Source organism: Pteronotus mesoamericanus, unplaced genomic scaffold (genome assembly GCF_021234165.1).
Source record: "Pteronotus mesoamericanus isolate MK-2021 breed Mesoamerican mustached bat unplaced genomic scaffold, CSHL_Meso_final contig_90, whole genome shotgun sequence".
NCBI lineage: Eukaryota > Metazoa > Chordata > Mammalia > Chiroptera > Mormoopidae > Pteronotus > Pteronotus mesoamericanus.
In genome coordinates this window covers 45,199,968-45,216,757 of record NW_026555277.1, presented here as the reverse complement: position 1 = coordinate 45,216,757, position 16,790 = coordinate 45,199,968, and the positions used below count along the sequence as shown (strand labels likewise).

The following is a 16,790-nucleotide window of genomic DNA, read 5'->3' as shown; positions in this document are numbered from 1 at the left end:
AGTTTCACCAGAACAAGACGAATCCAGGTGCTGTTGTTTTACGTTACATTTACTGAGGAATATTTAAATTCCCTAATACACAGATTCATCAACCAAATCTAATGAAAGAGGCAGGTTTATATGCAAGATCGTCATCAATTATATTTAACCTAGAAAAACATCCAAAGCTTAGTTTTTAAAAATATGGTATGTGAACTATCAAAAAAAAAAGATACTTACTATCTAGCCGGGCTGCTCTGTCATCTATCACGCACTGCTTCGTGTAGGAATCCTCGATGGTTGGATCATAATCCGTTACAAAATAGGACTGCAAGAAAAATTACCTTATTTTAAAATTTATGTCTGCCTATACAAGCATCAATGTAACTTTACCAAATCCCACATATCTAGCATTCATCAAAATATTTTCATTGTGTATTAAGGTTTATCTTTACTATTTCAATTCCCCCATTAAATAAAGTCTATTCAGAGCAGCTTCCAAGTGGAGAAAATTATTTAAGTATCTCGGAATTTTCCCACCCAAAATATGCAAGACAACTGTAGAAAATCTGTGATTTTTTTTCATAATTAATATATATCTATATATACACACACACACATACATGCGCATATACACCTAAGTATCTAGATCTCAAGAAAAATACAGTAAATTATAATTCAGGTTTATCTGCAATCTGACAGAAAGCATCAGTCCTAAGAACAAAGTAGTTTAAAACAAATGGAGATAACAAAGAGGGGCCTGGAAGAGTCCATGTCCCATCTTCTGTCCCCTATTCTTTTCTCACACCTTGTCTTACTCCTCTTTTATCTGCCTTGTATATTATTGTAGGGAACATGACTTCAGAATTCTTTCATTTACGGGGATCTCAAACTTATCCTTTCACTGATATTTTTGTTGTTGTTGTTGTTGTTGTTTTATCTTAACTTCGATTTCCCTCTTCTGTCATTAAAGCCTCCCAATTGTTATCCTCTCAAGTCATTACCAGAAGAAAGGACAGTTCAGGTAACAGAGTCAGAAGGGAAGAATCTCAGTGAACCACTTAAATGTTTGTGTATTACACTTCACAATATTTTTCAATGTTTTAAAAAGAAACAACAGCAATAACAAGAGTCTGAAAGAGAATATAGTTCCCCATTCTTACAGAAGGGCACTAACTAGTTAGTTCACTGACATCATCCTGCTTTTCATTCTGAGTATCTCCTTCACTCTCCTTGACTGACTGCTGCCTCAAAGCCTATTTTCCCACTTGTTCATTACAAAACCTGAGGGAATGACTTGGAGGAAAGCAGCTTAATGCTAACAACCAACACCAACGGCGTTCAGCTACTCTTCAGGACCTGTTTGGCGCCAGGGACACAGCATTCTTAAGCGACAGCCCTGGGCATGGTGACCTATGCAAACTTCAGAAGGTTCCTCAGAAACAGGCATTCTTTGCACAGGACAGCAAAGAAACTCCTGGTTCGGGGGAGGGGTAGGTAGGGGGAGAATACTGATTTGCTTGCTACTATGATTTTACATATTTATTTTATCTTTGAAGGGCACGTTCCACATTTATATTTTAGGATTAACTTTAATCACAGAATTCAATGTCCATAGTCTTATTTCCCTTTTGATGGTTTCACTTAAATGCAAGATTTATTAAACAAAGTCTGTAAAAGAAACATTTACCAACAGGAGCAGCTTTGAGTAGAAAGCCATTTCTATCACCACTCCATTCCCCATTTAAAAATAAACAGGTGTCAGAAGAAACTCACTTCTTGGTGCCCATGCCTCTTCAAAAAGCAAGCACAATTGGCAACAATATTCTGTGTACCAACTGCTCTAAACAACTTAAAACTGCAGTCTTTCAAAACAAGCTGGATGAAACACACTGTTCATCTCCTTTTTAAGATTAGTTTCCTGAAACACGTTTCTCCACAGCGATCTGATACCTCGCGCCGTGCTTTTATCTCATAAAACCTGAATTCCATTGAATAGTCTCAATTTATGCATAAATGGGCTAAAATGTGGCCCACTATCCTTCCCACTTTGTCTGAAAACATAATGGACAAATATTAAATATATTTTTGTCAAATATCCAGGTCATGTATAACAGCTAGAATTCTTTCAATATGACCGTTCTTTTTGTTTTGTGAAACCAAACTAAAACAGTAACACTTCTAGAAGACTGATAGTTTAAGCAACTTTGAGGGCTATTAAAATAAATGTAGTGGCTGTGGAAGTTTCATGTTTTCTTTGGATGTCTTAGTTCTTGAAACACAATGTTATAGGAATTTTGCCACTTTGCTAACACCAGCAAACATTTATTCCATTTATATTCATTTTTAAGACAAATTAATTGGAATTTTTCAATATTTTGGTCCGCATTTCATCCTCATTGTGTCCTATTTTCATAATTTGTCTTCAGATCCCATAATCTTACCACATGAGGCGGTAGCCAACAAAACCAGAATTATCTTCTGGAGGGCAGGCCTCTTGGTAGTATAGGCTTCCTCCACTAGGGTGAGTGTTCTAGGAACCCACCTGTGTCAGTGTACCAGCGGGCACTGTTGTGAGAAGCTGCGTTCGCTTCAGTGAATTTTTTTTGAAGACTCTTTCAACACTTCTGCCAATTTTATGATGGGTGATTTATGAGCAAACCTGGCCAAACCGTGCTGAGTGTTCAGTAGTTTTTGACCAAAAACCAGCAGGACCTCCATGCCCCACCCTCCCTATTCACCCAAGCTTGTCCTGAGCAGCGTTTTTTGTAACCCCGGATGAAAAAAGTCCTCCAAGGCAAATGTTTTGCCAATGCGAAAGAGGTAAAAACAAAAAATGCAGAGGCACTAAAAGGCACCAAAATGGACGAGGTCAAAAATGTTCTGAGCGGTGGAAAAAAATGTCTTGATAGGTGGATTGCATCAAATGGAGAGTACTTTGAAGGTGAGTAAAGTTTAAACATGTAAGAATAAATACACAACTTCTTATACATTCCATGTTTTGGGGGGCCACCCTCATACGAAGATTTTAAAGAGCCATCCTTATTGAAAGCATCTTCGTCTCTCACAGATCTATCCTAAGGAACACTGTTAACTAGGACTAGGTGAGGCAGAGCTTTAGATATAAATCCTATTTCCTTACTTGCTGCCAAGTCACTAAAACTACCTTGTGACAATTACATGTCATTCTTGAAAATAACACCCCAAGCAATGAACCCCTTGAGTTCAGACAACATCACTCCAGGCCTGACTGTCACAGAACCAAAGACCGCCTTCCCCTCTCATAATTCTAATAAGGCACAGGTCAGAAAAGGCCTAAAAAGAGCATTCATCATGTGCAGATAACAAATGTAATCATTTCCTCCCACCACAGAAACATGTATTTTTTGTTGCTTAAACTTAGGTACCAGATATTTAATCACCAACGAGAAATCAGCATCACACTGGCTGGTGTGACTCAGTTGGTTGGAACATCATCCCGTGAACCAAAAGGTCATGGGTTCAATTCCCAGTCAAGGCATGTACCCAGGTTGTGGGTTCAATCCCTGGTCAGGATATATTCAAGAAGGCAACAAATCGATGTTTCTCTCTCACAATGATGTCCCTCTTTCTCCCTCTCTTACTCCTTTTCACTCTCTCCCTTCTTCTCTCTAAAACCAAAGAAAACAAATGTCCTCAGGTGAGGATAAAAAAAATTTTAAAAATCAGATTCTGGTGATGAACCATTCTGGACTGAATTCTAACTCTATTTGCAAACTGTGGAACCTGAGGCAAATGACTTAACCTTTCTAACCTTTAGCATCTGTAAAATAGGATAGTAACAAAACCTGGTGGAACAGATAAAAATGAAGTAACGTATATAGCACCAAGACATGGTGATGATTCATAAACGTTAACCCTAATAATCATTGTATTACTTTTGTCATGTGGTTACATGGTATGAATGAGTGTTTTTACTCAAGTACAAAGACTTGCTAATCCCAGGAAGCAGCTGTAATAATTCCAATCCTAGTTATAACACAGACCAACCATGGGACTTGGTATCCAAAAATGTTGTGAATCAAGATAAAAGCTCCCCCACCCATCTGGGGTCCTGGAAATATTTTCTGGATCTGAGCTGTGATTGCAGAGGTATATACATATGCAAAAAAATTCACCAGGTTGCACACTTTTTTTTGCATGATACAAAGTATACCTCTCTAAATTATATAAATAAAGGGTGGGGTTAAATGGTTCCTTTGTTGCTTATAGGATTCAATACTTTGTTTACACAGTAAGCAAAGCCTTCTAGTTTGATCTGTGCTATTTACCAAATATTTATTTTCACTACTTGAAATCCATCAGCCAACTGCCCTTGCTCACTTGGTGTCGTTCATTTGCTTGACAAATATGGAGCATCACAGGGACAAGGTCCCTGCTTTCACAGAACCCACTGCTTTTTGTACAATATCCAGTAATTGTGCTGTGATTGGAGACAAGGAGAATGTGGAGTGGTAAATGCACTGGCCAAAGAACAGAAGCAGCCTGACATGCTAATACCATGCTTGTTCAAAAGGCAACAAAGTGTAAGGGGTTAATACTTCAGTTGTGCATAGAAATTATGTGTACATTCATCTACAAACACAGAGTCCCAGCAATTTGCCAGGGAGAAAAAAAAAAAAATCTCTCTTCTGAAGTTGAAAAATGTTACCAACCACAGTCCAGACAGGGTATTCTGTAGCAGAAAACAAGCTGGAGCCCCCGGGGCGGGGGGGGGGGGGGGGGGCGGGTGGCAGGGTATTGCAGTGTGGAAGACAGTAAGGGTTCAGCCAAAGGCAGGAAAGGAGAATGTCCTGAAGAGCTGAGAAAAACACACTGAAGGGGGGAGAAGGGGGAGGTGGCGGTGCGGGGGAGGATAACGTGCTTTCCTGGTACCCCAGGAGGGGACGCACGGAAGAGGATCCCAGCCCGAAAGAAGGGGAATGCCTTCTTTCAAAGGGCAATCCCAGGTAGTAAGCTGGGCAGATGGACCTACGTCTCTTTGAGGTTGTTAGGAGTTGTAAAGAAAATATTAGGATTAGGGAAGCTGTCCCACTCAGGCAGGGAGATCTACTTCCCTTGACCAATTTTGATGTAGGTAAGGTTGCCGGATGCCCTTAATAATGCAAGTGTTATGCTGTGAGAGCAGGAATATTATTCCTGATTATATGCCACTGGATTGCACAACGGGAGCTCTGTTTGGCCAACTCACTATCTTCCCATTCAAACCATAGGGAAGAAAAGAAGAGAGGAGGGAAGGAATGAGAATGAGGTGATGCAACTTCTGCATTCAGTGGGCAGGAGTGACAACCCGCTTTCTCCTGATGCCAAGCTACTGGTGAAAGTGTAGTTCCCAAGCACTGCCACAGAGCGGTGCCCGGTCTACACACCCGGTCAGGAGCTAGTGATTCTGGGAGACTCAGTAAAGCCAGAACACTGGTCCACTACCCTTGCATACAAAATGGGGAGGAGGCTAGATCTACCGGGGCCCCTGGGGCATTGTAAACAAATGACAGAGCATTTCTGAGCACAGCACCATTCTGAAGAGTTTCAGGAGTGCTCTGAAAACATGGGGTGCAGAAGGGCAGGGGGAAAGGAGAGAGCAGGGGAAGGAAATAGAAGAAATTGTACAGAAAAACCTTGATAACTACTGAATCTGAGTAATATGTAGTCACACTATTCTCTCTACTTTTGCATATATTTGCTAGTTTCCATGTGAAAGTTTGTTGTTGTTTTTTTTTTAATCTGGTGGCAGCACATATGTACTTATAAAAAGGGTCAAAGCATGGGGAAGAAGGGATACTTTTTAACAGCTTTCACCTCATTCTACTCAAGGCCAACTCACCCAGATGCCTAATTTTTTTTTTTCTTGGTAAAAATATTTTCCAGTTTTCTTTACATTTTATTTTTTACTTTTACTGTCCATTCTGTCCCCCATCCAACCAGAATATAAACTCCATGGGGACACAGATTTTTGTCAGGGCTAAAGTGACTTGCCTAGTTCTTAAACACCAAATCACCGGCAGATCTAGCACTAAAATCGAAGTTTCCAGGCTCCTTCTGCTTTATTTGTTTTGCCTTTCCAGAGGTAAATGACACTCACGCTCATCCCTCATTCCTGCCTCCACTGCTCCCATTTAAAAAAAAAAAAAAAAAAAAAGCAATACTCTCAGTCACAGTAACAGCAGCCACCCTTTATTTAGCATTCGGCATGTGGCAAGCAGTTTATAGCATTGTCCTATTATGTGATACATATGACATTTTCCCAATTAATTTCTACAACAAGGCTGTCGGTCTCTGGGTCCTCCAGGGTTGGAGCTGAAGGTCGGGGGAGACGTGAGACGGGCAGTAAGGCGGCACCATCAAGCCTGGCGCCCGGGCTTCCTCACCAGGGCCTCTGCCATTCCTGGAAGGGTGCCTAAGCGGGGACCCCACGGGCACATCCAGGACTTTGGTGAGACCTGGCCACGTGACACCTCTAACCTCAGTCCTTGCGGCTTCCATGGCACCTCCTCCTGGTCTACATTATCTTCAAGTTCACCATGCCCAGTGCCCCCCCCCCACTTTTGTTTATTGATTTTAAAGAGAGAGGAAGGAAAAGAGAAACATCCGTGTGAGAGAAACATCAACTGGTTGCCTCCCATACGCACCCTGACCAGGGCTCAAATCCACAACCTAGGTATATGCCCTGACCAGAAATCGAACCCACAAGCAGTTGGTGTATGGGACGATGCTCCAACGAACTGAGCTACGCTGGCCAGGGCCACAGCATCCCTTTCTAGAAGGCTTTAAGCTTGTTCCATCCAGAAGCTCTGGGAAACAACACTGTCTTCTGAAATTCAGATTCCTAACTACAGGGTGGAGCAAAAGTAGGTTTACAGTTCTCTGTATGGAAAATAATACAATAATTAATAAATAATATAAGAATAACCTATGTCTCGCACACTCAACTGTAAACCTACTTTCTCCCACCAGGTACATAGCCCTCTTTTTCTCTCTGTTCTGCTATCAATTCACAGATTCAGATATTAATCCTTAAGCTCCCCAAAAGAGATACATGACAAGTTCTCAAAATAATTCTGTTAGCACTTTCCCCATCATCTGGCTTCAAGGAGGGGGATATAAGAACAGCATCATTCCTCTCTGCTATGTGTGAAGGAGGAAAAAGACAAAGAACTTGCCACCATACTAACAGCTCTCTCCAAATACATCTTCGTCTCAGAACTCTTAACTTTCCACACTTTTATTTCCTGGAGATAAGGTATGAGCTAAATGTGCAAAGCTAAATTAAAGCTACATTCTATGCACGTCCTTGGAATACGAGGGCAACTTGGCAGCTATTACTTTACTCTCAGCCTTTGGGGCTTCAAGAGAAATTTAAAAAGGTTAAAGTTCCAGTTAAAATCCAGTTCAAGTAGATTTGATGTATCCCAAGTCTCTCTCATGCTTTTTAGAGTTTCCTTGCAAGGGAGTTAAGCAGTGTGCCTTGCACATAGCTAGGACCTCAAAATACTGGCTGTTGGAAAACCCAGTATTATAAAGATCGTAATGGGGAGTTAGGAATTAATTTCCCGGAGCACAGTAAGGACCTGGTTAGCTATCAGTAGCCCCTACTTACTAAAACGAGAGCAGTGCAAATTCCTCTGGTAACACTAGAGAAGAGCGGAGCAACTTCAGGCAGCTGTGAGCCAGAGCCCGGCTCTTCCTGGTGTCACTTTTTAAACAGCAGCTGTCAAGTCACAGAGAACCTTTGTTCCCTGCAACAACCTCTCTTATTTTTATGTCAAATGTTTCCAATATGCTTGATATTCCTTTCACTCAAGGACTTATTTTCTTCTGATTGAAATTAGTATTTCATCTTATCTAACATGTATAATTACAGAGATCTCCATAATTTATCCTCAAGAACAAGAATGAAGAATAATAAAATCTACACTGGGCCCAGTAATCCTTTTTGTTTCTTTTTAACAAAGCTTGGGCATCCATGTGACTTCTGTGCAATCTCAGCGATCTGCACGCCTCACGGAGAAAGCATCATCGGTTGCGAATCAATGGGCCTGGTATGCAACAGGCACAAGCACAGTACAAAGTCAACCTACAAACTGGTTCTACTACAAAAGTTGTTGCTAAGTCAGTTATTTGGTACTCATTTCCCTAGAGAACAAGCTGTGTTTAGGTCCACAGGCCAGAAGACCACAAAAACTACCAATGAAATAGAGTCCTGAGCCAGTATTAACCCTGAGTTTTAACATCTGAAGCAGAGTCATTTGGCCTAAGAAGAAATGGGAAAAGGATTTCGATTCCTTTCCCAGAGCACAGAGCCAGCCCTAAGCTACACTTATAGGGAAGAAAACCTTATCTTTGGGGCACCCCTTGTATACCTCAGACTCCTCACCCTGCCCCAACGCTCCACTACCACACTCTCACCCAACCTCCAGCCTCATTCTGGAAACGTTCTAGGTTCAAAATCACTTCCCCCTCTCCCCACTTTCGAATTAAAACTAACAGTGCCCTCAAGAAAGCTCACCTCATCAAGATGCACAGGTGAAAAATTACCAGCCAAATCAGAGCTCACTGCAGCATGAGAAAGCTCACCCCAGCCCCTCAAGGGACGCCCGCTCTTCTAAAAGGCAACATTCCAAACCAGAAGGACTCTTCAGTCACATTTTCAGCACAGGTGAGGAAGGAAAAGCTTCAGATTGTGAAGGGAGAATTATGCAGAGAGGTCAATCACTATTTCATGTTAGCTCCCCAAAAGGAACTTTAGCTTATTCTTCAAAGCTTTTATACTTCCAAACCCACGAGCTTAAAAGGAAAGAAGAGAGAGTTCTTCTTTCCCCTTCCTCGACAACACTACAGCTTGTAAAACTAACCTACTGAGCAGACAAGGTCACACAACGATTTTTAGTTCATAATACCAGCGGAGTGATTTTAAACACTGTCAACATGAGGAAAGGGAACCTGTCGTGGCTACAGCCGCTATTCTTATATACAAACAACCTGTAGATAAGAAAAGCCTGGCTGAAGGACTGCCTACAATGACTACACATTCATCCTTTAGAGTTGGCATATTTAGAAACCATTAAGCAACAACAAGCCAATGGTCTCTATCATGCTGCATGAAACATTTGTTTCCCTTGCTTGATCTTAATAGTTACTTGTTTTCTCTCAATTTCCAATTATTAGTCTTATTACAACATAACACATAAAGCCTATATAAAATTTTAAGGATAAGAATTAACAATTTTTTCAAAGCAAATGATGTTTGGCACAGACTAACAGATAAACAGAGAAAGCCTGTATATGATATGTAGACATTAAATATTTCACACCATCCCCATAGGAAATTTGAATAAATCCCGTGACATTCTTTTTTTCACGCCCAGACACAAGGCTTTATTGTGTCTATCAGCTCTTGCTTTGGCTGAATCTTGCTCTTCCAGGGAATTTCCATATCTACACCATCCTTTCCATCCCAATAGCTATTACCTTAGTTAAGTTAGCCTTCCTTATCTCCACCTCACGTGGACCACAGATGCCTAACCAATATAATGCTGGCCTCTCTGGGATCCTTCAGACGAAAAAGACAGTCCCTGATCTCTGGGGACATGCAATATCCAGGCTTAACCTGGGTCTTATTCGTGTATCCTTCTCCATATCAGGGTCCTCCCCACACTGGAGTCCCCTAGGGCTTCTATGCAAGCTCTGCCCCGTCACACAGACCACAGGCTCAACACCTACTTCAGACAAGAAGCAATTTCAACCATTACAAGATCGACGTTCAGAGTCTCAGCATCGTTAGCTTTGTTATTCATCTGTCCTTGGCAATGCTGATAACTACTTCTGTTTTATTACCAAACCCCAATATCACCAATTCTCCTCTGTCTTCTCAAGGATTTTTCCACTCAATAGGTATTCCAGCTCTTATAGTTCAGTTTCTTCTACTCTGCACTTTTTCTTATGCTGATAATCTACTAAATAATACAGGTCATTCCTAGAACCAGGGCTGCTTTTTTTTTTTTTTTTGGTCCTCTGCACGTTCATCCTTATTGTAGCATGTATCAGTACTTCATTTCTCATTCCTGTCTATGAAATGCCATTGTATGGATATACCACACTATATTTATCCATTCACTGTGTGATGGACAGTTGGGTTGTTTCCACGTTTTGGCCACTATGAACAATGCTGCCATGAACATTCATATACACCTTTTATGTAAACATGTTTTCATTTTTCTTGGGTATATATCGAGTAGTGAAATTACTGGATCACATGGCTATGGTTAACTTTTTGAGGAATTGCCAGTTTTCCAAAGTGGCTGTGCCATTTTACATCCCCATCAGCAGTGTCTAAGGGATCTCATTTCTTAATAGCCTCATTCTCACCAACACCTGTTATTGAACATCTGTCTTCTTGATTCTAGCCATTTTAGTGGGTGTAAACTAATGTCTCCTTACAGTTTTGATTGGTATTTCCCTAATGGAATGTTGATTATATTTTTATGTGCTTATTGGCCATTTGTATACCATCTTTGAAGAAATGTCTGTTCAAATCTTTGCCCACTTTTAAACTGGGTCATCTTTTTTATTGTTGAACATAAAGGTTCTTTATATATCCTGTACACAAATCCTTTTGTCAGATATAGGATTAGCAAGTATCTTCTCCATAGTCATTATTTTAGAGTCTTCCTGCCATAAATTAGTACACAGTTCCTAAATCTCAACCCTGGGCCAAAGTCCTGTTACCCACAAAGAATTTCCCATAATTCTAACTTCCACATACGCAAATTTGTGGGTAGCATCTGCTCCTATGCCTCTCCAAGTAGGCGGTCGTCCTAGCCTCCCACTGTGTGGTGGGTCTGCTGTGCCGACCGCTCGCCTAGAACAACACTCAAACGCTACACCCACCCCTCTAAGACCCATCCACCCTCCACCCCAACCCTGAACTTTCCTCATCAAACTACAGTCCTCTACCTATACCATGCCCTAGCACAGTTCACTTGTGTGAGTATGTGGAATCATCCTGCTTCATCAAATTTAAGATGCCATCAACTGTAAGACCATCATTATTTTGTGTGCCAAGAAAGAAAGGAAAAATGCCAAAACAGCTAGGGCTTGTATTTGATTATGAAGCATTTCAGTGTCAGAGACACCAAAATGTAGAGGGGGAAATGTGTGTCTTCCAATCAATGACATACAGGAGTTCTAGACAACATACTCTGTAAGGATATTACTATTCCCATTTTACAGATATTACTGAAGCTCAGCATTTGTAACCCACCAAAGGTCACAAAATCACGAGGTTGGTGGAACTGGATCCAAATTCAGATCTAACTCCAAAGCAACACTGCTTCCATTAATCTTTCTTTACCCTGCAATATTAATGTAGCGGCACACAGCACACACCAGTTTAAAAAAAATTCTATTATTCTTAAGTTATTTTTTAAATTATAAACTGCTACTGCCAAATAAAAAAAAACAAAAACAGTTTCACTCAAAGTGAAAACACTCCATTTCTAAATTAAAAATAATGGTTAAGTATGGCAATATAAAAAAAATATGTATAAAAACATTCTGTTTGACCTCACAATTTTATTTCTAGATATTTATCCTATCAATACATCTGTGCCTATAAGAAATGACATATGCAAGATCATTCATTATTGTTTTTAATTTAAGAGACTGGAAACAACTTTAAATGTCCTTCAGTAAATGAGTGGTTAAATTATGAAACATGCATTCAATATGAATGAAGCCATTTAAAAAAATGACTTCCTGTAGTAATATGGAGTGATCTGCAAGATACATGGTTAAATACACACAGTTTACATATTTGCTTTACGAAAAATATTTTTGTAGGTTTAAAATCTGAAAATGTGAATGAAAGAGGGAACCAAGGGGAAAGACCTACACAAACTAAATATAAACTCTTTAGTAATAACAGCAGAGCACAGGAGCATGAGGAAACCTAGGTTCCAGTCCCAGCTCTACAGCAACTGGATGAGTGTTCCTGGGTGAGTCACCCTCTTTTTTGGCTTTTAGCTATACATGAGGAATTTGCTCTTGTGAACCCTGAAAGGAAAAAAGGACACCTGAGGACTGAGAAGGGCTCCTGGTGGCTACCTAGGTTCAAAAAAAAAAGAGGGCAGAGCCTAGTAGCGATTTCTGCGCAGGGACCTCTCACACAAACTGCACTTCACAGAGAAGCGTATGCGCCAAACCGCCTGCCTCTGAACTACTAGACTGTGTAGTAGTCTAGTAGTGAGGCTTTCCCCATCCAACTGGAGCTATGCAACTGACCAATCAGAGTAGCTCTATTCTTTTTTTTTTTTAATTTTTAATTTTTTTTTATTTTTAGAGAGGGGACGGGAGGGAGAAATAAAGGGAGAGAAACATCAATGTGTGGCTGCCTGTCTCTACGGACCTGGCCCTCAACACAGGCATGTGCCCTAGACTAGGAATCGAACGGGTGACCCTTTGGGTCATAGGCCAGCACTCAATCCACTGAGCCACACCAACCAGGGCAAGGCCACTCTATTCTGACCAATCAAGAACCAGGGGCAGGAACTTCTGTCTATATAAGCCAGCTTCCCTGTGGATCCAGGAGAGCGCCATCCAAAGACTGAACACTGAGTTTCCCAGGCTGAAGATGAAACACTGACGATGTCTCGCCAGTGCAAATGCTGTTTTCATAGCCATGCTGCATTACAGTGAAGCTGTTTGCACTAAATAAAATTTCCCCCTTCACCGCATCCCAAACTGGGGGTTCCTGGTGGCATTTGAATTGGCGCCAGCGACCATTGGTTGACACTCTTTATGATCTCTTAAAAGATTCCAGCTCTCTAATTTTATTATGACATAGTTAGCTCCTACAGTGTGTCAAACATAATGTGTAGGTACTCTCGACAATTTAAGTCTGTGGTGGAACAGAAAGAATATTTGATTTTAAGACAGGAAAGGTTGCTTACAGCTCCAGCTCCTGCTACTTCCTAGCTGTAGAATTTGCAGCAAATCACCGACATGAAGTTTCATTATCTGTACAGTTGAGGTGATGACTACTTTCACAAGTTTGTCACAAGGAGCAAATAAGATACAAATTTTCTGAAATTTTTACACCATCACGGAAAATGTAAATTAATATACATAAAACTCCCCTTGAGGTATTATGGAGTGTAAGAAAGAGCATGGATTTTGGAGTTGGGCAGACTTGGATATCCTCATTGCTGTGGGATCTCAGGAATGTTATTTAACCTCTTAAATCTCAATTTCCTAACCTCTAAGATGGCGATGATGATTCTTATTTGAAAGGACTATTGTGAAGATTAAGTAACATTATAAGGTACCCAACTACACTGTTTAGCTCAAAATTGGGCATTCAAAAACTGGTTCTCTTCCTTTCCAAACTTAGAAATGAAAGCCTGCCCCATTAGCAGGTAGCTGACCAACTCATTTCTAGCTGTAACTTTTGCTCCCAGAGCCTGTTTACTTCCTTTTTCATTTCCTTTCCCCTCTATCCACTGTTACCTACAAATATCCTAAACCACATTTTCATTTCTCGTATCTTCTAAAGAATGGTCTGCAAAAGTAAAACTAGACATAAAGAAGTAGCCCACATTCTACTAGACTTTGAAAACTTCCACATAAATCTTCTTCCTTAAGTTCATTCATTAACCCCCTTAAACTACAAATGCTAATTGAGCACGTACATTGTGTTAGGAGCTAAGGATGAAATCTCAGCTCTCACCAGGCTTTCAGTTTTTTGGAAGACTGACCATCAATAAATAAATAAACATAAATCAAGCTCTGTCCAGAAAAAAATCCTGCCTCTGTTAATATAATGAGAATGGTTTGCATTACATCGCAAACCTGGCAGCCAAGGAGAACGGACTGGAATGCCCGTGCACGAACAATGACAACTTCATCGTACTAGTCAGTGGGGGCGGTAGACGCCATTGAGTGAGCATGTGTACTGTGTGGCCATCACATTCAAAATGACTGAGCGAGTACAGCAATGAATCTACATCAAATTTTGTGTTAAGCTTGAACACGGCTCCACAGAAACTATTCAGATGATTCAGAAGGCCACAGCCATGGGTAACTGATGAGTGGCAGCTTCATCACAACACACCCACTCATGCACCACGTCTTGTGCGGCAAATTTTGGAGAAACTTCAATTCACCCAGGTCACTCAGCCTTGCTTCGGCCAACATTTGGCGCCCTGTGACTTCTGGCTTTTCCCAAAACTAAAATCATCTTTGAAAGAGATGAGGTTTCAGACCATCAATGAGATTCAGGAAAATACAATGGGGTAGCTGATGGCAATTGGGAGAACTGTGTGAGGTCCCAAGGTGTCTACTCTGAAGGGGACTGAGGCATCATTGTCCCTTGTGCATGTTTCTTGTATCTTCTTCAATAAATGTCTATTTTCCATGGTGCATGGCTGGATACTTACTTTCTGGACATGCCTCATATATCACAGGTGATATGAGCTATGAAGAAAAATAAAGGAGGTTGACAGCGCAGGAGCTAGAAGGGAGGATGTTATATTGCAAACAACAGCCACAAAAGGCTTCGCTGACCATGTGGCACTTGAGGAGAAATTCCAAGGTCAATTGACGGAGTGAGCCATGCTGCTATCCAGAAGATTACTCTGGGCAGAGTGAAAATGAAGTTAAAGGCAGCGAAGTGACAGAATGGGTAACACACCTGAAGAACAGCAAGGAGGCCAGTACAGTCGCAACCAGAAAAAACAGTAGTAGGGAGAGTGCTAAACAAGTTCAGAACATTATCAGGGAGGCAGAGAGAGCCTTGGAGGCCACCGGAAGGACTTTGGATTTTATTCTGAATGAAATGAAAACCACTAGAGCTTAGTGCTCTAATCTTCTACATCGGCTGTTGCTTTTCTTACCCGGGCTTGCCATGCAATGGACAGAGGGTTCTGATACTTCCTTCCACAGGAATTAGCCAACATCCATCCCACAAAGGCAATCAAAGAGTGTATATACACACACTGCTCACAACTGCTTACGATTCCCTTTAAGATGTTGTGGCAAGCGATTTCCATGAATCAAGAAGGAAAAAAACTTACAACATTTTAAACTGTACTTAGGAAAATGTAGGTCAATTATACTTAGAATTATTACAATAATACATTTTTAAATGTGCTTTATTGTTTTACAGGAAGGTAATTATAAATGAAGGAAATTAACATTGTTTCAACTACCAAAGCTACATATACAAATATGCATACACACGAGCTGTTCAGGCAGCTTTGTTCATTATTGTGAAAAACTATTAACAACCTAAGTGTGCATAACAGGTAATAATTAAATGGATATGGTATATCCATTATAGAACAGTAAACAGCCATTAAAAGGAATGAGATAAGTCTCTAAGAACAGATTTCAAGAGTATCCATGATGTACATGGTGGGGCAAAAGTAGGTTTATAACTGTTCACATGGAAAATAATACAATAATTAATAAATCATAATACAAGAAAAAACTGTTTTATGTACTCACAACTGTAAACCTACCTCTGCCCCACCCTGTATTAAGTTCATTCATTCAACAAATATCTGTTAGGTGATTACTATTCCAAGGAGCTGGAATATAGTCCTGAAGGAAAATAAACCTGACATGGTTCTAGCACTTCTGGACCTTATATTTTAGCACTCGAGGAGTCAATACATACATAAGCAGAATAAAGAAAATAATGTTTGAAATAAGTGCTACAAAAAAAACAAAAAAGACGAATGTGGATGGAGAATGAGTGAAGAGGCTTCTCGTTTTAGAAAATTACAGTGTTAAATATTATAGCTATGGGTCTACAGCAAAACAATTTAAAATTTATTTTTTAAAAAACCCTATTGAGCCTATATCACTGTTGTTTATCCTGGTAACAATAAGAACTAAATTCTTCCTGACATTCATCTCAAAATGGGAGAGAACAAGAGACTGCTGTCACCAAAGCTGCTCTCCAACCACATGCCAGGAGGCGAGGCCAGGACTTCTCAGAAAGTGCCCCTGTCCACACCATGGACCCACCAACCTTCTTACCTCTAATTATTTAACCTTGTTTATCCACCCAGCAACCCTCAGTAGTTTCTATAAAATCCCTGCTTGTGGCATATAAATGTAAATCAGACTAGATCACTGGATAAATTTAAACTCTTTCAAGTAAAGACAAACATTCATATCAAAAGAAACCACATAAACATTCACCTTACAAAAATACCCAAGTATGTAGGTTTACAAAGTCAAGTACTAAATGGCATATGTTCATACAATTTAAGACTTTGCTCACACCATTTAAAAATCACAAATTATAGCCTGTCTACATGTGTACAGCCTAATTTCCCAGTGAAAGAATGCCACATCAATTGCAAACCACATGAAGAGAAAGTAAACATGCAACTAAATTCTGAATCACATTTATATATGTGCAAGCAGCCTATAACTATTATTTCATTTAGTAAAAGTACTTTTACAGTGCTTATTAGCAAATTCAGGAAGCGGTTTACTCACTTTAGTGGGTTGAACTGTGGCACCCAAAAAGATATGTCTAATTCCTAACTCCTGACACCTATGAATGTGTGACCTTATTTAAAAATAGGGTCCTTGCAAATGCAATTAAGGATCTCCATATGAGATCATCCTAGACTGTCTTACTATAAAAGAGTGAGAGATAGGAGACACACAGAGAGAAGAGCTAGGGAGGGGGCATATGGAAGCAGAAGCAGAGACTGGAGTGATGTATCCACAAAGCCAAGGAACACCACAGGCTGCCAACA

General features: G+C 40.3%; 1 protein-coding gene across 1 annotated transcript in view; it reads right to left on the bottom strand.

Moving 5' to 3' along the window:
• The window catches only part of RRAS2 (RAS related 2), a 72,310-nt gene that overhangs the window by 12,888 nt on the left and 42,632 nt on the right, over positions 1-16,790 (bottom strand). Inside the window, exon 2 of the mRNA XM_054586071.1 lies at positions 220-307. Within this exon, the coding sequence (XP_054442046.1) occupies positions 220-307 (88 nt within the window). The remainder of the gene's footprint in view (positions 1-219; positions 308-16,790) is intronic.